Here is a 25,841-nt window from a genome sequence, read left to right on the forward strand (position 1 = left end):
CGAAGGGAGGGAGCAGGTTGGGAAGGGAAAGTCTGACACAGCCTGGGCTTTGTTAAAATGCCACACGAGTTTTCCAGGAGGGAGGACACATCACCCCATCCCCTGGAATTGGCTCCCTGGGAGAAGCCTGGGATGAGCGTGGAGCGCCTCAACAAGGAACGGCTCCACGGAGAACACGTGGCTGGTGCTGGAAAGGGAGTGTTTAGGGATTTATCCCCGATTCCAGGGCTCAGGGAAGGGTTCTGGGTCGGGCAGGGCCCAGCAGCATCACAGACACACTGAGGGAGGCGGCTGGAAGAGGCTGGAGATTTATTCTCACTCACCACTGCGCCCAGTTCTATAAACATTAAAAAAATAAGTCTATAAAAGCATGTTCTTCACTCCTTCTCAGTACAGTGGCGATGGCAGAGGCTCCAACATGAGAACCAGTTGTACAAACCCCAAACCTGCTCAAAACAAGCCACAATATCAGTTTTCCCCCCCAAAAATTCAGCTGTTTCATCCATCCAGGGGAGGGCTGAGGCACACCCGGAGCTGTTTCTTCCCCCCGTGCCCTGGTGCAGGAGCTCAGCTGGGATCAGCCAGAATATTCTGAGGGTGTATTTCACTCATGGGATGGAAGACTGGAGTAACCTGACCTGGGAATTCCCAGGAGTTTTCTGAACCTATGGGAGGGACACGTTCACACGCTGGCCTGTGTCCCCAAGGGAAGATAATTGGTGGCTGGGGAAGGAAGTGACAGGTACAGCCAGAGAGGTCAATCACCAGCTGCTGGAAGAAATTAGGTTGAGAAATATTGTCAGAGTTCAGCGCTTGGTGTCACAGCAGAAGGGAGAGAGTTTTCAAAGCAGGGTGGGGGGTGAAATAAATCCGTGTAAATCAACTCAAGTTGCTTTTCCAAAAAAAAAAAAAAAAAAAAAAATTTTAAAATCCCCCATGTGGAAGAAGGGGTGCACCAGCCTCATGCAAAAAAAACCAACCAAATGAACAAAAAAAGCCAAGAACACAGAAAAAAAACTCTGTTCCTTTGAAGGAAACTTCTAATCTGAAGTCAAATTGGCAATGAACTAATTGGGAAACGCTCATTTGTCACAAAGCTCTCTTGGGAACAGGCCTTGAAGGCCAATGTTCACCTCTCCTTTAAGCCATGGGAGAAACAGAACTCACTGGCCAGGAGAAGAAAAGCAATAGCTCAAAAGTTTGCTGGTTTTTAAAAAAAAAACCCCAAGCCTTTAGGACTCTTCACGTACAGACACAACATCGTCAAGTTCAGTGTTTTTAAACCGAAACACATCTCTTACAAACAAAACAAGTTTCCCGAGTTTCAAGTATTTAAAAAAAAAATAAAAATTAAAAAAAAAAAATCCAAGCAATCCAGAAAGTGTTTGCCTTCCTTCTGGTACCTCTGAACAGGAAAATATTTTAAATTAAACCTGGTGAGCCTGAAAAATTCACTCTCAGGAGAAGGCAGAACCTCGGTCCTTAACCGTGAACCAATTTTTTAAAAAACATTTCCAATGATTTACCGACTACAAGGAGTGAAAACTCCACCAGACTAAAGCGTGAGGGGCTTCCAAAGGAACATGATTTGGGCTCTGATTCTGATGGAAGAGTGGGAAAAGGAACTTTTTTGGACATGTGGCAACCCTGAGGTGACAAAACCCAAACTGTCCCTGGCCCGGGTGGGGACATCTCACTGCTTGGCTGATTGCCTGCCTGGCTTCTTTTCCTGCTGGCCTCTTCCACTGCCTGGAATTCCTCGGCCACGGCCACCAAAAACACCTGTGGAGCAGAAAGGAAGAGTTAACAGCATCCCTGTGAGCCAGCAATGACTTAGAGCTTCGGTGATTCGTGTTTTACCCAAAAAATTGCTTATTTTTGAGCCTTAGAAGCAGAAATGGGACTTTTTGACTTCTCCTTTTCCAGTCCCAGAGCTTTTATTTCCCCCCTCAGCAGCGAGTTGAGAAGTATCTGTGGATCTGTATCAATCTCATGATTAATGTTCATCTCATGGCAAACCGATGCTTCTCCCAAAAAAATGGAACCAGGGAAGCAACAGATTTAAAATCCAGGTTGTAAGGTGTCCCCGGAGAGCTGTGAGGGCAACCCAAAAACGGGACAGAGCAATCCTTGGCTCTGTAGAGGACACAGGACAGCAGGGATTTGGGATTTGGGGGGATACAGCGATCTGAGCATCCTCAGACCAAGGATTTATCCCCAAAATCCCATCCTAGGGATAAGGGGATGTGGATCCACCCTGCTACACCAAAGGCAGAACCCAAAGGAGACCCAATCCAAGGCACAAGAACTTCTCCAGAGGAAGAGACGTGCCCAAACCAGAGGAAAAACATAAATTATTCCCAATTATTAACGTAAATTATTCCCAAGCCTGCAGTGCTTGGGATGCTCCTCCTGGAGCAAGGGCTGGGGACTTCAGAGTTTGGCAAGCAAGAAGTCAAAGGAGGAGGATTACCAGTGTCAGAAACAATAATCCTTTCAACTGTGAGCACAATTACAGCTTCCCTCCTGCCTGTTGGCCTCCTAACAAAATTGTCCTGCCTTTATTTCATTTTTTTTTTTTTTTTCCTTTCCCTCCTCCCTTCATGTCTTGGTAATGAGAGCCAAACCTTTGAGCTAATTAGCAAATGCCGAAGCTTCCCTTGAAAATATTCCATCAGCGAATTGAGGCTGCAACATGGAAACAGCAGGAGCTCCACCTCGGAGCTCAGCCCTGCTCCCCACAAGGTGGGCATTGCCACAGCAGGGAAAACAGTGTGGTTTTGGTGTTTATCCCCCAAAAAAATCCCAAAAAAAACCTGCCTTTGTCAAGTGCTCCGGGCACTGCAAAGGAAAGGAAGGGAACAAAAATTAAAATAAATAAAATAAAACCTTCAGATTTTGGAAAAGGTCACCTCAGCCTGCTGGGAGCTTCCAGGGGGTTTGGGCTGGGAATGGCCCCAGGTCCATCCCACCTGTCCTGCCAGGATTCCTGGCATAGCCAAAGCACAGGCAGCTCCTTAAGGCAGCTCTCCAGAGAGCTTCACACACGTCCCCAGCCCCAGGGCTCCTCCTCAAACTGAGCTGGGGATTTTTCAGCTCCCACTGCAGGCGCAGCCCGGGCCGAGAGCAGCCCCGGGGTTGTGGGGTGACCACAAATCCCAAGGATGTGGCATTAAGGGAGAGCAGAGGAACAGCTCCCAGGCTTCCAGGGGGTAATTTGGGGGAAAAGGAGCAGCATGTCCCCCAGCTGAAGTGCCCTGGGATCACCTAACCCCGCCAAATGGGAAGGGTTGTTTTGGTGACCTATTTCTTCCCAAGTGGCAACCTCTCTTTTCTCAGAAACATGAATTATTCATGTTCCAGGAGGAACTCAAACCCTCAGATAGTTTTGTCTCTCTTTTTTTTTTTTAAATATAAATACATTAACAAATCAGGAAATCCAAAGCCCTGTTTTAACAGGGGAGAAAATGATTTTTTCTCCTCTCACTGCCACGGGCAGAGCCTGGTATATTTTCACTATTTTCACCCAGAACAGCCTTTTGTTTTCCCCCTGGCCTTGCTAAGCTACAGCTCTGCAGGGCCACGCTCCCAAACGAGGCAGGAGGAGCCGAAACAGTCAAGTTCAGACTCTCTTCAAGCTCCTGCCCAACCCCAGGAACGAGGGAGGCCCATCCCTGGCACGAATCCTCCCTGTTCCTTGGCAGGGGCTGCCTTACGCACTCGCTCGACTGGATCCTGCTCAGGAGCGGCTCCAGCTTCTCCCAGACACAGCCCTGGCTTTCAAACAGAGCAGCAGGAGCTCTTCCTTGCACAAGAGGGGAAATTTTCAAGGCAGAGATCCCCCTCCCCCCAAAAAAAAAATAGGAGGGGGGGGAAAAAAAAATGGGGGGAAAATAAAAAATAGGATTTTTACCTCGTCCAGCTCCTCCAACCCCACGGCCCTTCTGTTGCTTCTGCTGCTGCATCCCACCACGGCCTCTGCCCTTGGACACCACCTCCTCCTTCACCATGTCAATGATTTCGTCAGGGATCCGCAGGTATTTGATGGTGCTGCCACGGATGTAGCACTCGGGCATCCTCCAGAACTTGTCCCCGTCCTGTTGGGGAGCAACAAGTGAGGCCACGAGCAAAACCTGGTGCTTTTGGGCCACTTTTAGGGCTTTTGGGTGTTTCTGGAGAGGGTGAGAGCTCCAGCAGTCTTTGCTGGGAGCATTATCTGTAACCAGCTGTGAAAAAGAGGGGTTTAACTCCCCAAAACACAGAGCCCCACAGACAAATGTAGTTTCAATTTGTTCCCCAAAACACTGGCAGAAAATGCCAGAAGAAGAGGGTGAGGAAACAAGGCCCTTCTTCCCTTCTGGCACGAGAAGGGAATTGAAAGTGGGACAAGAGACACGAGTTAAAATGGTGGCGAACAACCGATTCTGCTAAGAAAAACGCAGCTGTGGCCAGGATTCTTCCCCAGATGGGTGTCACCCCACTCCTTCACTCCTCTGGGGTGTGGAGGGAGCAGCGAGGCAGCTCTGGAGCCAGCTGGCTGTGGGATGTGAGCAGCTGAGGGAAATGCGCAGCTCACACATTAAATATTTATTAAGGAGAAAAAGTAATATTAATAAAAAAATATCTTCAGGTGCCCAGTTTCGGAGCAGCCACCTCCCTTTCAGGCAGCCACGTTGCTTTCAGGCAGTTTCAGGGTTTTCCTGGGATACCAAGGGCTGGGATAGCAGCAGGGTTTCAGCGAGTGGTTGTGGGAATAAGAACCTGGAGCTGAACAACAACTCCCTGGCCATGATGTAACTGGGAGGAGAGACTGGGACCCGCCTCGTCCCGGCTCCAGCAGGGCCTGGCTGCAGCTGGGATGGCTCCAGCCCAGAGATCCTCATGTGGAAGAGGCGCCTGCTCATCCCAGGAGAGGAGGTGAAACCAGCACGCCCCGTTCCTGCTCTCCTGGGATGCAGCAGCCGCAGTTATTTGGGGCGGCTCTGCCTGCACGGGCAAGCCCAGGACGAGGCAGAGGAGCAACAATTCCCTTCCAAGAGACACCCGGCAAACCCCACCCTGCCTTGGATGTGCCTGGCTGCTCCTTGGCTCGGGATGCAGGAAGGGATGGAGCTCCAGGCTCCGGAGCTTCCTCGTTCCGGCCTCCCCCAGTAAACAAGCGGCTCCCGGCTCGTTGTCCCGTGCCATCTAGTGGCCAGTGCCACCAGTCCCACCAGTCCAACCCAGCAGGTTCCACCTTCACCTGGGATCTGGGGACGTCTGAAGGCAGCTGAGGCCGCTCTCCTGTGTGCCAGGTCGGAGAATTGTGGAGTTATGGAATGGTTTGGGTTGGAAGGGACTAAAAGGTCGTCCAATTTCACGCCTTCCGCTGTCTCAGGGTGTTCCAAACCCTGTCCAGCCTGGCTTTGGACACTTCCAGGGATGGGGCAGCCACAGCTGCTCTGGGAATGTCATCCCAAACCCTCACCACCTTCACAGGGAGGAATTCCTTCCCAAAATCCCATCCAACCCTGCCCTCTCTGTCAGTTTGAAGCCATGCCCTGTGTCCTGTCACTCCATCCCTCATCCAAAGTTTCTCTCCGTGTTTTTGTCGGCCCCTTCAGGCACTGGAAGTCCACAATTAGGTGACTCCAAAGCTTCTCCAGGCTGAAGAATCCCAATTCTCCCAGCCTTTTCCCACAGGACAGTTGCTCCATCCCTCTGATCAACCTTGGACTCGCTCCAACATCTCCATGTCCTTCTGGGGGATCCCTCCAGATCACCCAGAGGGAATAAAACCTGAGCTGCTGCTCTTCCCAGCGCTGAGCCTTTGGAAGCCAATTTCCAAGGAGAAGGGAATCCTCACCCGTGTCCTGGGTCACCTTTGCTGTCGCCTCCTCTGAGTCTCCCTCCCACTAAACTCAACAGCGGTTCTTTGTCTGACCCAAAATCCAGCCATGAATTCCAAAATTCCACCCCAAAATTCCCTCCCAAGCCTCACTCAGAGCGTCTCCTCTGTCACGCTGAGGTGCTCCAAACTCCTGTCGTGGGTTCAGCAGGAGCTGGGGGGGTTTGAAGGGAGAATTTTGGAAGAGCAAGGATCCCTGCCAGCCTCTCCCGTGGAGCTCTGACATTCCAGGGCTGGGAAAGCACAACAGCAGCTGCATTTCCATCCATCTGTGCTTCCCACAGGGACAAGACCGGGCATTTCTGATGGAGGTCAAAGCCCAAAGCACAGATCCCAATCTGCTGGAAAAACTTTGGCCAAGGGCAAAGGTCCCAGGCAGGCTCAGTGAACTCAGCTGGATGTGGAGAGGGGAGAGACAGGCAGGGAATAAAAGAATAAAAGATATTGTGTTGTTTGAGGCTGCCTGGGACAGGTAAAGGCTCTGGTTTTTGGGAAACCTGGATCAGCATCACAGCAGGTGGGTCCCAGCTCCTCACCCAGGGGGATGAGGGACCCCAGCCCCTCATCCTGTGATGTGCAGAACGTCACCTGCACATCAGAGCTGCTCCTTCATTATGGACATTATCAATATTCATACAGACATTATCAATAATCGTACGGACACCATCAATAATTACATTAAATCCGCATTTCAGGCAGAGGTCACGCTTCCATGGGAGCGACGTGAACTCCAGCAGAGCCAGCCTGGCTGCAGGGACAGAGCTGGGGAAATTTGGGGACGGTATTTGGGGTGACAGTGGGTGTGTGAGCCCTGTCCGGTGCCCGTCCTCTGCGGACACAATGCGTGCTGACCCCTGCCCGGTGCCCGGTGCCCCGGCCTTACCCGTGACGTGCAGATGACCTCCCGCAGGTTGATGTTCATCCAGTTGTCGCAGCTCACCAGGTGCCCGTTGTACGTCTCCCCATTCTTCAGCTCCACCAGCTGCGAGAGAACGGCAGTCACGGGGCGCCGGTACCGGGATGTGCCCGGTGTCACCGGAACGGCACCGGCGAGGGGAGCGGGGCTGGGCCGCACGGCCGGTACTCACCATGGGGTGGTTCTGCGCCGTCTTCAGCAAAGACAGGGGCAGCTGCGAGGGGAAGAGAGGAGAAAGGCCTCAGGCACCGACCGACAACGGGACACCGGCCGGGGCAGCGACCCGAGCACCGATCGGGGCACAGGGCACGCCATCCCTGGGGGGAGGGGGGGGGAAAGAGACGATCCGGGCCCTCCCCTCCGCCCCAGCCTCCTCCTGATGCCGGTTCCCCGCTCCCCGGCCCCGGTGCCGCCGCTCACCATCGTGCCGGACCCGGGAGCCGCCGCCGCGCCGGGCGCTGCCGCTCAAACCGCCCCCGGCTCCAAGCGCAGCCAATCAGAGCGCGGCGCTGTCGCGCAGCAGCCAATCAGAGCGCGGCGCGGTCCCGCAGCAGCCAATCAGAGAGCGGATCACGGCCCGGCCGCGCCGCGCCGCGCGGTCCGGGCCGTTGCGGCGGCACCGCCCGCAACGGGACGCACCGGGACGGGACGAGCCGCGCTCCGGACCTCCCGGTACCGCGAACCCGCTCCGTGCTCCCCCACAGCCCGGCAGGGAACCCCCGTGAGGCTCAAGGTGAGCGTTTTGTTTAACCAACCCCCCCCGAGTCCCGCGCTGAGGCGGGCGAGCGGGAGCCCCCCCCGGGCTGAGCGGCGCGCAGAGAGTCCCGGTGATCGGTAACGGGTAAAGGGGCTCCAGGCCGTCCCGCTGCGGGACTTCCGCCGCGGCGGCGGAAGCGGCGGGCCCGGGCGGCGCGGGGCGGGGCGGGCGGCGCGGGGCGGGGCCGCGCTCAGTGCGGGGCGGCGGCGGGGGCGGGACGGACGGGACGGGACGGGACGGACGGGACGGGACGGACGGGACGGAGCCGCGATGGAGAAGCCGCGGCGGGCGGTGGTGGTGACGGGTACGGGGCGCTGAGAGGGGAGATGGGGGAGATGAGGGAGCCTTTCCCTGAGGGGAGATCGGAGGGGCGGTCTGAGGGATCCCTTCCCCGAGGTGAGGGGGGGCTTGGAGGGAAGGGTGGATCTGAGGGGTGAAGGGGTCTGGGGGTGCAGCGGGGAGAGCCCCGCTCTGTCCTGAGGAGCTTGCTGGGGAGAGCAGGTTTGGGGACCCTTTTCCTGAGCTCAGGGGGCCGGGGGTAGGTGTGAGACCCCTCCCCGAGGTGATGGGGAGCTTGGAGGGTCGCCTTTCCCTGTGATGAGGAATCCGGGGGAGACGGGTAATTTTGGGGTCACCACAGGGCTTGGAGGGCGCAGTGAGGGACCCCTTCCTTGCAATGGTGGGGGGATAAGTGGGGGACCCCTTCCCTGAGGTGAGAGGAGGGCTCTGCTGTCCCATCGGAGGGTGACTGAGGGAATGGGCTGTCCCCTGTGTGGGGTGATGGATGGGGGGCTTTGGGGCTGGACCGCTGTGGGTCAGGGGTGTCAGAGCTGGGGGCGTACAGCGGTGAGGGGCTTTCCTAACAGCGGCCGCTCGGACCCCATTTCCCCATCCATCACCCCATCCCGAAGGTCTGCGATCCGCCGAGAGAAGGGAACCGAGCCTCCCGAGGATTGGAAAACCAATTTGGGGCTGAGGGAGGGGGGAATTGCCCGCTGACCACCCCACCCTGAGCCGCCAAGGTGCGGGAGCCGCTCCCCAAAGCACCCCCGAGGCGCCTCGGGGAAGAATGAGCGGAGGCAGCGAGAGGCCCCGGCGTTGTCAGGCTCTTCCCGGGGTACAAAGGCTGCTCGGGGTGATTTGTGGGTGAGGCAGCCCTGTGACAAATGGGGAACTCGCCGAAACTATTCAGGTCTCCCCCCAGCAGCTGAAGTTGAGGCCGTTTGAATAGCAGGGGCTGCGCTGGAGCAGCCGTAATCGCAGGCAAAAGTGCCTTTTCCAGGGAACAGTTGTGGGGAGCCAAGGAGCAGGTGGCAAATCCTGCCTTTCCCAACCCCAAATCCAGCGTGGAGCGGCGGTGACTAAACAGAAAACTTGCGTCAGGAGACGTTCTGCTGCTCGCAAGGCTCCTCCACGCTCTTTTTTTTCCCTTTTTTTTTTTTTCCCCCAGGAAAGTCTGGTTGCAAAAGGCAGCGGTTGCCTTGTCAGCTCTGCCCCTGTTTGATAATGTCATCGATGTCACGCTGAATTCCGTTCAAAACTGGGGATGGTGTCGTGTTCCCAGTGGGTTCCGAGCCCGTGCTGGCCGAGGATAAGCGTTATTTGTGCACAATTTCTTTTTTAGAACTCGTTAAGGAGATAATCCCATCACGATCCCTGCAGCTGGTTTACTGCTAATGAGCCTTGGAGGGCCCCGTGGTGGATGTGCCGTGCTCCGTGGGGTCGGATGCTGCCCACAAAGTTCCTTATGTTCCCAGGAAGGGATAACACGAGATGAGATGAGTCAGGGCAGCGATAACCCCAGCTGTGTTTGTGCCAGTTTGCCTTGGGATTTGAAGCGAGGGAATCGTGCCCTGTGCCTGGGCACCTGTAGAATTCCAGCCTTTCCGCGGCTGAGTTGTTAAAATATGGATTTCATATTTTTTATAGGATTATCACGCTTTGCTTAGGAATTAAACTTAGCAGGTCTCAGTGTTTGCTTCCAGAGAGCCGTGTGGGACTTGCAGAAACAGCTGGGAAGGCATTAATTTGCCTCGTTCCCCTGTCATAGTTTGTCTCACACCCCTGCAGTTCTGCTCACAGGAAAACACCCCCAACATTTTTGATTTTTGTGGGAATATTTATTTTGGTGAGCCGGCGACGCCGGGTTGAGATCCACGGGGTGTGGACGAGCCCACGCTTGGGAAATTCCTCCTGTGCAGCATCACCTCAGCCTGGCTGGGGAGGGCAAATCCAACATTTCCATTAAGGTGTCATCTGATATTTGTGGTCCCTCTCGGATCCTTTCAGGGGCTGGGCAGAATTTATGTCTCCTAATTGCACGAGGCTCGGAGGGCAACACTGACATTTTAAATTAAAGCATATCGACGTTACGCCCAGATAAATTGCCCAACCTTTGTGTGCTTGCTCAGGAAAAAAAAAAAGATGTTATGGATTACCAGTTAACTCCAAAGTTATTCATTAGGAATTTAGAGGTGCTGAAGGAAGTATTTTTGATAAAGCCTTAGTAGCCTTTGCTGTGGTGTAGGTGGGTTGTCAACAGCTCTGTTTATTTCCTTGTGAGGTGTAATTAATGCTAACGAAGATCTTGGAGAAGACCCTGAGCGGAAAAGGAACATTTGAGGCAGGCTTGTGGAAGCATCTGCTGTGGGCTGAAGCAATCAGGAATAGAAAATCCAATCATGATTCTAATTCTGTGACATTGGGCAAGTTAGCTGGTAATAACAAGTTTTTCTAACCTGGGCAGGAAGGAAAATTCTTCCCCCCAGGAAAAAAACAAGTTTCTTTTCAAGCAAGTTACAGTTTTCCTTCACTGTACAAGGCTGCAGTTGAAATATTTTAGTGCAGGTGTCTTGTTTGATACTCAGATGTAAAGAAATAAGGATTTCGTGGTAGAAGTGGGGTTCTTTTTTTTTTCAGAACTAAACCAGGAAAGCCCAAACCTCTTTGCAAGTTCAAACTGAGTGAAATCTGTGAATTTTTCTTCTCTTGCAGGGTTTGGGCCGTTTGGAGAACACGCTGTGAACGCCAGCTGGATTGCAGTTCAGGTAACCCCTGAATTTTCCTCTTAGGAAGTCAAAATAGAGGACAGATCCCTCCAAATTTGGGGTTTCATCTCTTCTTTTCACTCACAACTTCTTCCCAGTTTATTAATGGAGCTCACTGCAGATATCCAGATGGTCAGCTGGATAATGTTTGATTCCCTGCTCAGGAAACAATCCCTTAGCTGGTGGAGTTTAATGAGATTGAGTTAATGTAGCTGAGGCAAGTAAGGAATTCCCAGCTTTGGATGATTTTAAATGGGGCAGGGAGCTCGGAATCTTCCTCTGCCCTGGAGAATTCAAAACAAACAAACCAACTGACCAACCCAGAGGAATCTGGATGTTTTTCTCTCAGTTCTGACTTGAAGCTGGGCCAGTTGGTTCACCTTTAAACCGAGCCTCATCCCTGAGAGGAGACTTCCAGCTGGTGGTTTTGTGGAGTTGTCTGAGTGTCAGGAATCTGATTCCGAGGCAGAGCTGCCTCTTTTCCCCCCCTGGATCACCCTTTCTGTGCTTGGCTGTTGGGACAGGAGAGTTTCTGGGGAAATATCTTCCTGCAGCTTCTCCCTGCTCACACAAATCAAGTTGATGGCGCTTGTAGCTCTGTATCTGCCTGGGCACATTCCTAAAATCCTGGAATATCCTGGATGGGAATCATCCAGTCCAACTCCTGGCCATGCATACCCCAAAAACCCCACCCTGTGCCCAGGAATTCATCTGTGTGAGGCTGACATCCCACAAATGAGGCAAGAAGAAGGAATTAAACTCTTTTAGATGGAATTAAGGATTTTTTTTTCTCTCTAAAACCACTTTTTACAGGGATGGTGCTGCTACATTATTCCACTTCTTCCTTCTTTGTCACTTCTGGATGGGGCTTGTGGCAAAGCTACTGGGAATTCCATGGTACCTTTTAGTACAGTTGCTCAGGGAATTAAATCTATTTTTCTCCCCACCACGTCTCTCTCCCCTTCAGAGCTCTGAGATTAATATCTCCTTTCAAATGCTTTTAAATTGAATCACAAACTCTAATCAATTACAGCCAACTAATGTCCAGCTGCTTAATGTGTTGGCTGGTAGGAGAAGACAAAACCTTGGCCTCCAAGAGCTTTTTTTGGGAATGAATATATTTAAGTTTGGGTCAATTTGCAGGTTGTGGATGGGGGATAAAATACAGGGCATTCCTAGAAATCAGAAGTGAGGCTCGCTGATTTGGTTTGTTCCTGCTCCTGTAGTGTCAGCTATTGTAAATAACTGCTTTTATTTTGGAGGAGACAGACAAAAGGCTGCTTTTAGAGCAGAAGAAGTGGTGGGTGTTGTGATGTTGCTTAAAGAAAAAAACAACAAACCTAAATAAAAGCAGCTCGAGGCACTGGTGGCTGCTCAGCTGTGTGGCTGATGGATGAAGTCACCCCCTTCCATTTAAAATCCATTTTTAGGGGCTTGGGGATGTTTTGAGTGGGTAAAACTCAGAATTGGGGTGTTTTGAGTGGATAAAACCCAGAATTGGGGTGTTTTGAGTGGGTGAAACATAGACTTGGGGTGTTTTGAGTGGATAAAACCCAGAATTGGGGTGTATTGAGTGGGTAAAACTCAGACTTGGGGTGTTTTGAGTGGGTAAAACTCAGACTTGGGGTGTTTTGAGTGGGTAAAACTCAGACTTGGGGTGTTTTGAGTGGGTAAAACTCAGACTTGGGGTGTTTTGAGTGGATAAAACCCTGACTTGGGGTGTTTTGAGTGGATAAAACCCAGACTTGGGGTGTTTTGAGTGGGTAAAACTCAGACTTGGGGTGTTTTGAGTGGGTAAAACTCAGACTTGGGGTGTTTTGAGTGGATAAAACCCAGAACTGGGGTGTTTTGAGTGGGTAAAACCCAGAATTGGGGTGTTTGGAGTGGATAAAACCCAGACTTGGGGTGTTTTGAGTGGGTAAAACTCAGACTTGGGGTGTATTGAGTGGGTAAAACCGAGAATTGGGGTGTCTTGAGTGGATAAAACCCAGAACTGGGGTGTTTTGAGTACAAACCGGAGCCGCGTTGGAGGCTCCGCGTCCCGTTCCATGGCCAGCGGATTATTGTGACTGAAAACATCAGCTCGGAGGCAGCGGGGAGGATTTGCCTTTCCTTCCCCTGTCTCAGCCCCGAGAGGCCCAGACAAAAAGGAACAGCATGTCTTTGAGCCTGGGCGAGGTGGGCATTGTGCAAGTTTCAGACGGGGACTTCATGGAGCGGAGTGGACACAAAGGCGTGTCTGAGTTCCCGAATCCCAGACGGTGTGATCTGCATTTTAATAGAAGAAAAATCAATTAAACAATCTTTGTAAATCCTTCCTAGCTCTAGGGCTGAGCTAGTTCTGGTTTATTGCATCTTTTATTGTGCTGCATCCTGAGGATAAAATTCGCTTCTTTTTTTCTTTTCCCTTCCCTGGTTTTATTTGGCTTCTCCCACAGAACACGGACACGGTGTGAGTTTTCCCTGGAAGTGCAGTGAATTTCTGTCTGGTTTTGCAAGCTGACTGATTTTTACACATGGGTACCTTAAATAGCGGCAGCAGCAATCTAATAATGCTGCCAAAATGAAAAGTTTCAAAATTTCACCCAAAAAAAAAAACCCCTGATTAAATATTTGGGTTTTTACTCACAGGGGAGAACTTTCCTATAAAACCAGTGGGAAGAAAATTCTTCTTTCTGCTTTATTTTAAGCCTTACAGCAAAACCACTCCGTGTTAATTTGGGTTTGCTGCTTTGAGTTTTCATCACTTTAGCGTTTCACTTCAGGTTTTTTTTATTATTATTTTTTTTTCTTCCACTTCTACAACTTTTGCTGGGGAGGAACTTCCAAGAAGAAATGACTAAAATGAGCTTTTCTCAGTGAATTTTCTGCCCTCCCTGCTGTGAGTTAGGTGTGGGCACAGGTGTGACCTGCGGACTGTGAAGCTGCTGGGCTCCTTCATCCCCCCCAGAGTGCCTGAGGAGGAGGAGGAGGAGGAGAAAGGTCAGAGTGCATTCTGACATTAGGAAGGACAATTGCTGTCAGGGTGTCTAGACAGACCTGATAAGGATATTAGAGGCTGACAAAGAGCAGCATTGTGGAGGGGTCAGGGAATCGGTCACACATGTTCAGTGTGCTCTGTTTGTCAGGTGGACAGGGCTGGGGGGGAGAAGTTGTTCAGGGAGGGGGGAGGAAGGTTACAAACATCTTCATCATGGAGTGCTGGGCTTGGTTAAAAGGAAAGTTGTGGCTTGGTAAAGTTAAGGTTTTAAGTGTCTGGAGGAGGTGGGGAGGGTTCTCTTTTCATCCAGCAAAACTTCCCACCATCAAATCCATCCCTAGGAGCTGTTTCCTTCGTCATCCTTCACCTTCAGCAGCATCACTCGTTAGTATTAACAGTCCTAAAGAGTGTTTATTCTCTTCCTAAAGAGGCTGACTGGTGCTGGAATCGTGTCATTTGTAAACCCCTTCACTTTGCTGGGGCTCCAGGTAAAGCAGGGGAGGTTTTGGAGGCAGATTTGTGCAGAGGAGCTGTGATGAGCCATCCCTTAACATCCATCTCTGGTAATGAATGTCTGAGTGTGCCAGACACTAATCAATACAGCAAGGCTTTAATATCAGCCTTGCCCTGGGAGCCAGAGCCGGTGATTTATCATCGTTGCTCATATCTGCTGCTCTGTGAAAGCATCACTTTGGCCTTTCTGGGTGTTTTAGTTACCTTAAATCTTGTTACATCGCCGTGGTTTGGCTGTACAAGTGTGAAAGGTGTTTTGTTCCTCAGTGGGAAACCACTCATGCTGATAAAAACACAGAAAAACGATAGCAAGACGCTGCTCACGTTTAAACGGGGGAGGCCTCAAACCTCAACTTGTCTTTTCTTTTCAAGTGTCTTTAATTTTTAATTTTTAACCTGGGGAAATACAAGGTTGGAGAGTGAAAACAGCTGATCTGCACTCCTTGGCCTGAAGCTTGCAAGGCGGAAAATAAAGCCTGAGAATTGCTTCAAAGAGCAGCTCGTGGCTCTGGTCACTGAATCCAAACCTGGAATAAAGATAAATTCAGGAGTATTTTGAAATGTCCTTTGTCCTTTGATGGCTTTTACCTGTTCCTACCTCAGATCCACAGCTATTTTGGGCAATTTGTGACAAGAAGAAAGCTTGATCCAGGTTAGATGATACAGGATTCCCTTAAACATGATGGCCAAGGTCTCTTCTCCCAGTGGAAAAATGCTTCCAGGTGTTACCTGGCTCCAAAGTTTGATGGTTTTGTTTAAGAACCCATTTTTTTTCCCAGAGGCTCCAGACCTTGAGTTCTGAGAAGTTTGGGGTTGATGGCTCTGAGAGGTACCAAAGGAACAAAGCTCCAACTGGAGCCTTACTGGTGGGACTGGAGAGAGCAAGGGAGAAACCTGTGTGTAGGGGAAACTCCCAGTTTTGGGATCAAACAGAGCCAGAAATACTGGGGAGTAAAAGAAACCCCACCCTTTCCTCTGGTTTTAAAGTCTTTGCAAGTTATTTAACTGCCACTTTGTGTTTCAAAAGGTTTGAAGGAAGTTGGCTCCATTTATTGCCAGGATATTTGGGGTGTTTTCATGTTAGAGAGGGAGAAATAATTTACTGGCTTAGTTGAATCACCAGCGCTGTCACCCAGCCCTGAGAGCTCTTTATCTGGAAATAAATGTGAAATTACTCTCCAGGCCAGCAGCCCTGGATGATGGATAAAATCCTTCCAGTCCCACCTTCTCTACATTGTCACTCCTTGAAAGAAGTAGGGATTGTGACTCTCTCCCTCTATAAATAACAGAGCCAAGATTTCCTTGGGAGCGTGGGTGTTGCTGATAACTATTGTCAGTTAAATGTTGATTTCTTTGTTACACACACACCAGAGCCAGACAAACGGTTCTGTGGGTGAAACTCTTCACACAGGTGGAGAGATGCCTTTGTTGTTCCCATTATGGGTTTGTTGTTTGTTTTTTCACAGTGGTTGCTGTAAACTCACTCCAGGTGCTGTTTACGAGGTTATACAACCTGGTGTAAACTGGTATTAGTCCCTCACTCTGCCATTAAACCTCCCAGGAGTAAATCCTCTGCTCATCTCGTTTCTGACCATCTTGGTTTTGCTGTGCTGGTGTTTTTAGGAGCTGGAGAAGCTGGGGCTGCGGGATGACGTGGATCTGCACGTCTACGAGGTCCCTGTCGAGTACCAGACCGTGCAGAGACTCATCCCTGCCTTGTGGAAGAAGCACAGTCCCCAAGTGAGTGAGTAAAGGCAGGAGAAAAAACCACCCAGCAAAGGGTTGGAATCTGCAGTGGGCACCATGTGAAGTCTCCTTTTTAATGTATTCCCTCAGCCTGGAAGTCCCTGGCTGGATCTTTTCCTCTTTAGTGGTGAGAACATGTGAATTTGTAGGATTTTACAGTGCTCCAGTTCCCAGGAGCAGGGGGTGTGAAGGGGCCACTGCAGAGGGCTGTCTAGACAGCTCGTGGTTTGTCTGTGCCACCTGGGCTCCTCCAGCAGCTGTGAAGGTGCCAACGCTCCTTTTTCACCCTGATTAAATCACAATTTAGGTCAGGAGGGGGTGAAATGAGAAGAATTGTGCCCATGATAAAACTGCCTCGTTCCTCTGATACTCACCTGTAACATCTCCGTGCTTCACTGGGGATGGAACCCTGCACTCCCAGAGTGGTTTGGGGTGGGGAGAACCTTAAAATCACATCGCAAAATCATTTAGGCTGGAAAGTGATCCAAGATCATCGAGTCCAGCCTTGGACCGAGTGCCACATGCAGAACCTAAACCCACAAGAGTCGGTGATTTCACGAGCACGGTGACAGGGTTGAGATGTCACCAGGCTTCCAGTCCCTAAAGTGACTCCAGGAGAGCTGGGCTGGGAGTTTGGAGAAGGGAACGGAGCGTCAGGGCAGGCAGGGATATCAGAGATACCCCGAGCTGGAAGGATCCCACCAGGATTTTCCACAATCCAACCCCATCCCTGGTTCCCTGGCAGCTGGTGGTTCACGTGGGCGTGTCGGGCATGGCCACCACCGTCACCCTGGAGAAGTGTGGCCACAACGTGGGCTACAAAGGGCTGGACAACTGTCGCTTCTGCCCGGGCTCGCAGTGCTGCGTGGAGGGGGGCCCCGAGTGCATCGACTCCATCATCGACATGGACGCCGTGTGCAGGAGGGTCTCGGCGCTGGGGCTGGACGTCACCGTCACCATCTCCAAGGATGCTGGCAGGTGAGGGGTGACCCCTGGGGATGTGGGGTCAGGGAATGCTGGAATGGCTTGGGAAGCACCTTAAGGCTTTTGTAGTTGTTAACCCAGGTTGCTCCAAGCACTGAAGTTCTTGGATAGATCCAGGGGTGGACTGTCGGTGTACTGGGATACTTCCAGCAGCTGCTGTGGGAATTCTGTCCCAGCCCCTCTCCACCCTCACAGCCAGGAATTCCTTCCCAATATCCCACCCAGCTTCCCCTTTCCCGGTTTGGAGCCATTCCCTGTGTCCTGGAATTCCAGCCCTTGTCCCAAATCCTTCTCCAGCTCTCCTGGAGCCCTTTTAGGCTCTGGAAGCAGCTCCAAGGTGTCCCTGGAGCTTCTCTCCTCCAGCCTGGCTTTGAACCCTCCCAGGGCACAATTCCTTCCTTCCCACTGTCCCACCTGGCGCTGGCCTCTGGCACTGGAGCCATTCCCTGTGTCCTGTCCCTCCAGGCCTTGTCCCCAGTCCCAGTCCAGCTCTCCTGGAGCCCCTCAGGCCCTGCAAGCCTGCTGAACACCATCTTGTCCCCCTGTTGATGGAATCAGGGAATCACAGACTGGTTTGGGTTGGAAGAACCTTAAATCCCATCCCACCCCAGCCCTGCCAGGGGCAGGGACCTCTCGCTATCCCAGGCTGCTCCAAACCCCATCCAGGCTGTCCTTGGCCACTTCCAGGGATCCAGGGAGAGCCACAACCTCCTGTGTCTGTGTCACTCCTGTTCCCTTCGGCTCCTGAGGCCCCTACAACCCCCCACGCTTTCCATGGAACCACTGAAGTTGGAAAAGCCCTCTCAGATCATCGGGTCCAACCAAGGCCACCACGTGTCCCCAAGTGCCACATTCACGGCTGTCTGAAGCCTCCCACGCCTTTCACTTCTCAGGGCTGCCCATACCACCTGCTTTTCAGTGCTCAGGGGGGGAAAAAACAAAGAGAAATCTCCACATTTTTTTATCCTAAATTTCATTAAAACAATCCCAGACTCACAATTCCCGCCTTACCTTCCACGTTACTCCCCTAACCCCCAGGATGCCGCCGCGGTGCCGAACGATGGGAACCTACAGCTCGTTTTATTTGGTTTTATCCCTTTTATTTTTTTTATCTGAATTGAATAATCTCTGGTTTTGTGTTCCAGGTACCTCTGTGACTTCACCTACTACACCTCCTTGTACCAGAGCCGTGGGAGGTCGGCGTTTGTCCACGTGCCTCCTCTGGGAAAACCTTATTCTGCAGAACAGCTGGGCCGGGCCCTGCAGGCCATCATAGAGGAAATGCTGGATGTTTTGGAGCATTCTGAAGACAAAATCAATTGTCAACATGAACACTGAGCCTGGCCAGGAGCTCTCCTAGTATTGCACTTCCAAAAATTTTCCCTGCTGCCAAAGTATTGTGGGGGGAAAAGAAATAAAAGAGAAAAAGAAAAAAAGGAAAAAAAAAAAAAAAATCCAACAACAAAAAATGGTTCCGGACACAGAATTGGAGACTTCAAAAAAAAAAAAGAGAATTCCACAAACTCTGCTTCTAGAAATTAACATTTTTTTTTTGTTGTTGAATCTGTGAGTTTCAGCCTGAGCAACAAAGGATTCAGAATCTCTTCTCTAAAACACCTGCAGCTCTTCATTCCTGAAGATTCCTGAAGGATGTGTGCTGGGAGATTCCAGGGAATGGATCCTCACTTGGACTCAGCCTTCAGGTGCAGGGAATTGCTCACCCAGTTCTCTCATGGCTAATTCCTGACTTGAAAGGTTTGCTTTCACTTGGTTTTGGGTTTGTTTTCCCCCTCTCCTGACCCAAATTCAAGGTGATGATTCGGAAGGACAACTGGATGGTGTGGGATTGTCCTGGAAAGCAGAGCTTGGTGAGGAGCCTGAAATCGCTTTGCTGGAATGGAAAATGATTTTAGGCACTGATTCCTCACTCCACATCCTCCAAATATCCATAGGGTCTCTGTAGCTGCAGTAGAAGGTGTTTGGGGTTTCTTTTGGAACCCAAATCCAGCTGGATTTTTTATTTTTTATTTTTTTTTTTGGAGCCTGACTCCTGAATCTTTCCAGATCTTTCCTGCCTCTTTCTTGGCCACCTCCCTCCCTCAAATCATGGACCTCCTGTACCAAACACCTCGGTTCAAGTGTGTCTAAAACCAATCAGTGGTGGGTAAAAAGCTCTGCTGAGGCCCCACGGGAGATCTTTGTGCTGTGCCCTTGGTGCTCGATGCTGTTTTTAAGATGAAGGTTGAGTTTTTAAATTTAAAACTTCCTTAGCTGCAAATTTTCCCTCTTCTTCCAGTTTAGGAGAATCATGTTTAACTGAGATCCCAATTCCACCTTTGATTGAGTGGAGGCCTAAAAATGCAGATGGGAAAGACACCCTGCAAAAATCAAAATGTCAGATTTTCAACCCAATCCCACTGCCTGGGAACCAAAAGAGGCAACGATTTGAAATTTAAGGAATTTTGCTTGGAGTGAGGATTCCGGGCTCTTTCTTGGTGTCCCCCCCTCCCAATGGGAGGGTGCAAAAGTGGTGCTGCTTGTGGGAACTTTCCCAGGAATTATTTTGGGGAAGGGTACATGCAGGATCTCGGCAGGTGGGTGGTGCTGGTCGTGTGTGGAGGTTTGCTGCCAAATTTTTGAGATTCCAGCGAAAACCCAGCTGAAGCGGGAGCAGGAACAGACAGAAAAGTGGGAGCTGAGGCCTCGTGGAGAGGCCATTTGAGTGAAGAAATCTGTGATTTGAACAGATGCTTTCACAAATAGATACAAATATATAAAAAAACCAACATTTTAAAGGTTTTAAACCCCCGTGATTTGAATTTTCCCTGGTGCTGACTGGCTCTGCTATAGTAACTCTCAGTGAGAGCTGCCCTGAGCTTGCCAGGAGAAATCTGGTGACAGGACAAAACCACTCCTTGAGATGGGACAAAGACTTTGCAGCTGCAAGGGCTCTGCTGGGGGCACCTGAGCAGGAGGATTTTTTTTGGATAGACCCAAGGAATTTCCTTCTCTGTTCACTATCCAGTCCTTCCTGCTCAGAGGAATTTGCCCTCAAGTGAGATATTGTGGTTCCCATCGAATCTGAGGTAGCACTTGTCAGATTTCCTGATTAGTAATTTATTCTATTTAATATTTTGTTGAAATCTTCGTGCTTTGACACAGTTTTTTTGTTTGGTTTTTGGATTTGGTGGGTTTTTTTTTTTTTGTGATTAGTTGAGCTCCTTATCCCTGTAGGATTATTCCTTTGTTGGTGAGAAGTTTTTTCGTCCTGGGTGTTTCGTAGCTGCTGAACTTGGGGAAGAGGAATATCCCACGGGGGTTTGGTGATGGAGTAATTCCCAGGAATTCACCTGTAGCCTAGCTGTGGATGAAATGGATGAAATGGAGGTGGAAAATCAACAGATTGGTGAGGCCACACCAAAATTCCAAGTGTGGAATCCCAGCAGGGGCGGGAGGAGGGACCCGCAGAGGGGTGGGAGCAGGAGCAGGGTGGGCTCCATGAGGAATCAGCGTCTCCAGGTGAGAAATTCCCTGTCCATCCCTGTCTCTGCACCCTCTGGAGATCCCCCTGGATGTGGCTGGTGGCTCAGGATCCATCAGCAGGGAGCACAGACAGCAGCAGTTCCGTGGGCAGAGCCTCTTCCCACGCGGGTTTCTTCAGCCTGGGGAGTTATATCCTGTTCAGAACCTAAAAATATTCCTTTCCCTGGGTGCTCTCTGCTGTTCCAGGGGAAAATCCGGAGCCAGCTCCGTGCCTGCTGGAGTTTGAGGACTGCAGTGCTTGGCCTTGGGTGTGTCAGCATTAAAAATCCCATTTTTTTTTTGGAGCATACTTGCTTCGAGCTGTGCTTTTCCTCCCGATCTGTTTTTGGGAAGCTCCACGTGATCAGCTCCTTAGGAAACATAATTTATTTTATATTCTTTCTTTTGCGGGGGTTTTTGGGAAATTAGCCTGAGGTTGTGTTTATAAAAGGTGTCTTGGTGGTAGAGAATTTTCCTGTAGCCCAACTTGGGGAAAAATGGCATTGAACTAATTTTATTTAATATGACCTAAATTAAATACTCTGGGGTTGGGGGAGTTTTTTAAGCTTTTTGTTGTTGTTGTTGTTCAATTCACAAAGCTTTTCCTTCAGATCCCTATTTTCTTTGGGAATAGGACATCAAACTGATGCAGAGCTTCAAAAAGCTGATGTTTTTGCTAAATCCTATTTGCTTTCCACATCATCAATTAATAGAATTTGCTAATTTGCACTGACTGGGAGAGACCTGTTGCCAACCCCAAAACCTTTGTGCTAGTGAGTAAAAGCATAGGAAGTTCAGGTGGAATGTTCATTCCCGTGCCTGTAATGTGGGAAAAATGTAAAAAAAACCAGGAAAAAATATGGAATTTTAGGGTGCTGTGACTGCAGAATTGTCTCTGGGGATAAAGGTGAGGGGGGGGAAACAGGGCTGAGGATTTTTGGTGTGGAAGAGAGGATTAGGGAGGTTCTGCTGGATTGGGTCTGATGTCATTTATCTGCCTGGAGCAGGGTCTGGCCCACGTGTTGGGGAGTGTTTGGGATGACAGTTTCATTGTTCCAGCCCTGAAGTGCTGCAGAGGGATTTTGAGGAGCTCCAGAGACTCAGGAATGTCTCAGTTTGGTGACGCTGCTGTCGGGAGGTGAATGAAACTTGGGAATCTGCTTTAAAACCCCAGGAAAAAGGAGCCTGGGAGGATTCCTGTGGGATTTGATCCTCCCAACCCGAGGGGTTTGGAATTTTTGGGGTGGGGGGCAGTTTTTGGGAGAGAACACGGGAGTCTGGCAGCTCCTGCAGAGCAGTTCACCTTAACCTTGGAGCATTCCCCGACCTCCGAGCGGTGGGAGAGGTGGGAAGGGATGGAAAGGTCAGGAAGAGGGTTTGAGGTTGTGGAGCGTGGTTGTGACGTGAGGCTGCGGCCAGGAACCGCTGAGTTATCCCAGGAGGAACCTCAAACCTGCAGGGTTTGAGACACCACAAAAATAAACCTACAAAGTTGCTCTGCTCTGGGATGAATTCGGGATCCCGTGCTTCCTTGGAGCCGTGGGGATGGCGATGCCCACGGCAGCAAAACATCCCTTGAGGCAGGGATGTGTGAATTGTCACCTCCGTGGGATTTGTGCTGTGGAAAATCCCGTAGGAAAAGGTGTTTTGTGTCTGAACTCACCTGGGGCCAGGTGTAGATGTAGCATCCAACCCCCCCCTGTGTCCCAAACAGGCAATATTGAACTTTCCAGTGCCTCAGCAGCTGGCAAAGGGGAATATTCCTGGAATAAAAACCTGGGAGATTCCAGGCCTGCTCAGACAGCACAGGCTCCCAGGGCTGTTGGTTTTGGTAAGGAAAGGTCTTAAAAAAAAAGTTAAAAATCCACTGAAGTTTCTTCTGAGGCTCGAATAATCTTGAGTTGAGTTGGAACTGGGGGATCTTTAAGGTCCCTTCCAACCCAAACCCATCCTGGGATTCTCTGACTCCTTGCCCTGGTGGGCGGATTTTTTTAAGGAATTTTTTAGGAATTGCAGGAGGAGGAGGAGGAGCTTCTTCAAACCAAAAATGGGAAAACCCTGGAAAGGAGGGAATTTGGTGAATCCCTACTCCCACAGGAGCTGCAGCAGCAATGAATGTCTGGCTGTGGGGGGGTTGTGGTTTAATTCCTTGTGACTCCTGAATCTTCTGGATTTCTCCTGGATTTCTCACCCCAGCCAAGGCTCAGACACGGAGCTGCTGCAGGAAGGAGTGGTGGTGTCTGAAATCTGATTGAAAATCAAGATCTTTAGGCATAAAAAGTGTTTTCTGTGGGGCTTTTCATCATTCTGATTTCCAGATTTCACCCCACAGCGCAGATGAATTTCTCAGCAATGAATTTGTACAGATCCTTTCCCAAGGTAACTTCCTCCCTCTTACCTCCTTTTATTTTAATACTTCATCCAATAATATTTTAATGATTTAATTTTATTTTAACCATAGGAATTTCAGAGTTGCAAAGGCTCTTTCTAAATTTATTGACTTGGAGAAAACCCCCCCTTGCTGATACCATAAATACTCATCTCGATCTAGATGGATTTGTTATTTTTGCACCAGAACCCCTAATTTTTTTTTGCCGTAAAAAGTGCACTTTTTCATAAAAAAACCCCTCATATTCCTGTCTGATGAGTGTCTTATGTGCTGAAAGGGATATTCTGCCAAAGCTCCAGAGCTGAGGGAGTTGTTAATTCTTCGAGGTATTCGTTGAAAGCTGGGACCTGCTTCTGCTCATTTTCAGACAAAGTAGGGAAGGAAATGCCTCCCCACCAACAGGAATTAAAGATGGGAAATGAAACTATCACTGCCCTTAGGGAAAACTCCGTGGTACTTCAAAATCCACCTTCAGCTTTTCGATTGCACCAGCCTCTTAAATCACAAATGTTTACTTCGATGATCAGGGAGTGCCTTGTCCTGTGCTGGGCTCACGTTTGGGAAGCAGAATGGGGGTGCTGGGGATGGATTTGTGTGGGTGCAAAAATTGGGCTGGAAACCCCTGAATCCATGGGAATCCCCATTATTATCCGTGGGTGCTCCTCAGAGGCTGCACTGAGTTGCCCAGCTTTGCCCACACACACACACACGGACCCGCCGGAGGGAGCAAACAGAATTTTGCTGTTCCATCCTCACTTTTGGTTGGCTTGGCCCCAATTCCTGAGGGTTTTTCCGTCTCCTCTTGGAGCGAGGTGTTTGTCCAGAGCCTTTTCCAGCCCTCCGTGCGTCCCTTGCGGAGCCACCGGTGTCTGTGTGGGCATCTCAGGCGTCACCTCGTGCTCGTCAGGACTCTTGGAGCACCGATCCCAACCCGTCAGGGCTTCTGTTGTCTCCGTGTGTTCTTGCAGTGCCTTGTAAATCCCAACAATCCCGATGTGCTGTGGGGTCAGGGACCAGCGACGCGCTCCCAGCTTGTACTGCCAGACTGGACTTTGTAACTTGAGGATTTAAACCCCTGTTTCAAAGGAAATAAAAGAGTTTAACTCTGAGCCTCCTGTCGCCCTTGTTGGTTTTAAAGGTTGGGACAAACCTGTTCCCTCCTGTGCACCCTGAATCGTGTTCCCATCCACCTTGACCCCCTCCAGGGATAAAAATCTGTGCTGGCAGCTTTGAGGCTTCTCTCTCCCTGCCTCTGCTGCCGCTGGTCCTGACTGGGAGCGAACTGGGCTGGCTGGGAGGGCTGGTGCCACCAGATGGTGCTGCCATCCAGCCTCGGTGTCACCCCGGGCACAGCCTGGTGCCACATCCCCGCCTGGATCCGGGACACGGGGAGGGTCCTGCAGCCCCACAGCTCCACTTGATCCGGGAATTGGGGAGGGTCCTGCAGCCCCACATCCCCGCCTGATCCGGGAATTGGGGAGGGTCCTGCAGCCCCACAGCTCCACCTGATCCGGGAATTGGGGAGGGTCCTGCAGCCCCAGAGCTCCACCTGATCCGGGAATTGGGGAGGGTCCTGCAGCCCCACATCCCCGCCTGGATCCGGGACACGGGGAGGGTCCTGCAGCCCCACAGCTCCACCTGATCCAGGAATTGGGGAGGGTCCTGCAGCCCCACAGCTCCACCTGATCCGGGAATTGGGGAGGGTCCTGCAGCCCCACATCCCAGCCTGGAAACAGGAATTGGGGAGGGGGGGACCCCTCCACAGATGCAGAGTGATCCAGGACAGCCAGAGCATGCAACAACTGGACAGCTCCAGCTTGATCCAGGACACCTGGACAGCTCCATGGTGATCCAAGGGATGCAACACTGGGTAATTCCAGCTGGATCCAAGGGGTGCAACACTGGATAAATCCAGCTGGATCCAAGGGATTCAACACTGGATAAATCCAGCTGGATCCGAGGGATTCAACACTGGATAAATCCAGCTGGATCCAAGGGGTGCAACACTGGATAAATCCAGCTGGATCCAAGGGATTCAACACTGGATAAATCCAGCTGGATCCAAGGGATTCAACACTGGATAAATCCAGCTGGATCCAAGGGGTGCAACACTGGATAAATCCAGCTGGATCCAAGGGGTGCAACACTGGATAAATCCAGCTGGATCCAGGACAGCTGGAAGCTACAGACCCTCTGCAGCCCTGGCAAGGTCCTGGGGGCTTCTCCTGGTCCCCACTTTCCTGGTGTGGCAGGACAGGGAATGTCACCGGGAAGGGACAGCAGCACAGCCCCGGTGTTGGGGGTCACCCCTCGCCAGCAGCTCCACGGGATCCGGGCGGAGCAGGATGGAGTTGGATTCATTACCCGAGGTAATTAAAACCCAGGGCAAACCTGGGGTTCCCTGGCAGAATGAGGCTCAGGGAGGTCACACCATGGTCCGTGCCCCCACTCCAGGAGATTTTCTGTCTGGAGCAAGGATCAGAAAGGAAAAACTGCTCCTGTGGAATCTCTGCTTTTTCTCTGTCTTTTTTATGCCTTAATTCTAGGATTTTTTATTTTTTTTTTTTCCCCTGAGCTGCCATGGTGATCCTGCTGAGCTCTCCAGCCTCTTCTTGGAGATGGAGCTTTTATTCCACCCACCAACACCCAGCACACTCCAGGAGCTTTGGGATCTCCCTCACAGGTGAGCAGGAATCTGAGCTCCTCTGAGCCAAGCCCTGATGATTTCACTCCTTTTAATTCCCTTTACAAGGTGAGAAGCTTTTCCTGCTCGGTGTTCCCGGGCTGATGTCATGCCTCGGGTAACTCATGTGCTCATGAGGTCATTTTGCAAACAGAACCCTCCGGGGGGACCGATCCAAGATTTTGTCCTTGGTGAGGAGGCTCCTGATGGAGCTCGGATTCCTCGGTGGAGACGCAGAGATTCATGGAGAACATCCCTTTGGTGGACTGGCCCCTCAAAGATTTTAATTCTTCCTTCTCCTCCACTGCCATTCTTTCCTCCTCTCCAGCTCCTCCCGCTTCCCAGCCCCTTCCTAAACGAGGTGGGATTTTTGGGCAGCGTCCATCTGGCAGCTGCTCCCTCTCCCTGTTTTCCCAG

The 25,841-nt window shown here is 50.9% G+C and overlaps 2 protein-coding genes across 2 annotated transcripts; one reads left to right on the plus strand and one right to left on the minus strand.

Moving 5' to 3' along the window:
- Positions 1–292: 292 nt before the first annotated feature.
- LSM4 (LSM4 homolog, U6 small nuclear RNA and mRNA degradation associated) lies at positions 293–7,354 on the minus strand. The gene is made up of 5 exons (XM_005531643.3): positions 7,224–7,354; positions 6,976–7,017; positions 6,771–6,869; positions 3,914–4,097; positions 293–1,782 (listed from the first exon to the last, which is right to left on the minus strand). The coding sequence occupies exons 1-5, from the start codon at positions 7,224–7,226 to the stop codon at positions 1,694–1,696; spliced, it is 417 nt and encodes a 138-aa protein (XP_005531700.1). The 5' UTR covers positions 7,227–7,354; the 3' UTR covers positions 293–1,693.
- Positions 7,355–7,780: 426 nt separating this feature from the next.
- On the plus strand, positions 7,781–23,850 carry PGPEP1 (pyroglutamyl-peptidase I). Its single transcript, XM_005531644.3, has 5 exons — positions 7,781–7,864; positions 10,555–10,607; positions 15,724–15,840; positions 16,592–16,824; positions 17,976–23,850. Exons 1-5 carry the CDS (start codon positions 7,831–7,833, stop codon positions 18,166–18,168), a joined length of 630 nt encoding a protein of 209 aa, XP_005531701.1. The 5' UTR covers positions 7,781–7,830; the 3' UTR covers positions 18,169–23,850.
- The last annotated feature ends 1,991 nt before the right edge of the window (positions 23,851–25,841 follow it).

Source organism: Pseudopodoces humilis, chromosome 28 (assembly GCF_049639895.1).
Source record: "Pseudopodoces humilis isolate 2021_Gansu_Grassland_sample_001 chromosome 28, ASM4963989v1, whole genome shotgun sequence".
Lineage (NCBI taxonomy): Eukaryota > Metazoa > Chordata > Aves > Passeriformes > Paridae > Pseudopodoces > Pseudopodoces humilis.

Bases quoted from the DNA above. Each gene is read 5' to 3' on its own strand.
- LSM4 (XM_005531643.3), bottom strand. The intron at 4,098-6,770 runs GTAAGGCCGGGG...GCTCCCCAACAG, and splicing joins AGGTCATCTGCACGTCACGG to GACGGGGACAAGTTCTGGAG. The intron at 1,783-3,913 runs GTAAAAATCCTA...TCTGCTCCACAG, and splicing joins GGTTGGAGGAGCTGGACGAG to GTGTTTTTGGTGGCCGTGGC.
- PGPEP1 (XM_005531644.3), top strand. From the start codon at position 7,831: ATGGAGAAGCCGCGGCGGGCGGTGGTGGTGACGG. The intron at 7,865-10,554 runs GTACGGGGCGCT...CTTCTCTTGCAG, and splicing joins GCGGGCGGTGGTGGTGACGG to GGTTTGGGCCGTTTGGAGAA. The intron at 10,608-15,723 runs GTAACCCCTGAA...TGGTGTTTTTAG, and splicing joins CCAGCTGGATTGCAGTTCAG to GAGCTGGAGAAGCTGGGGCT.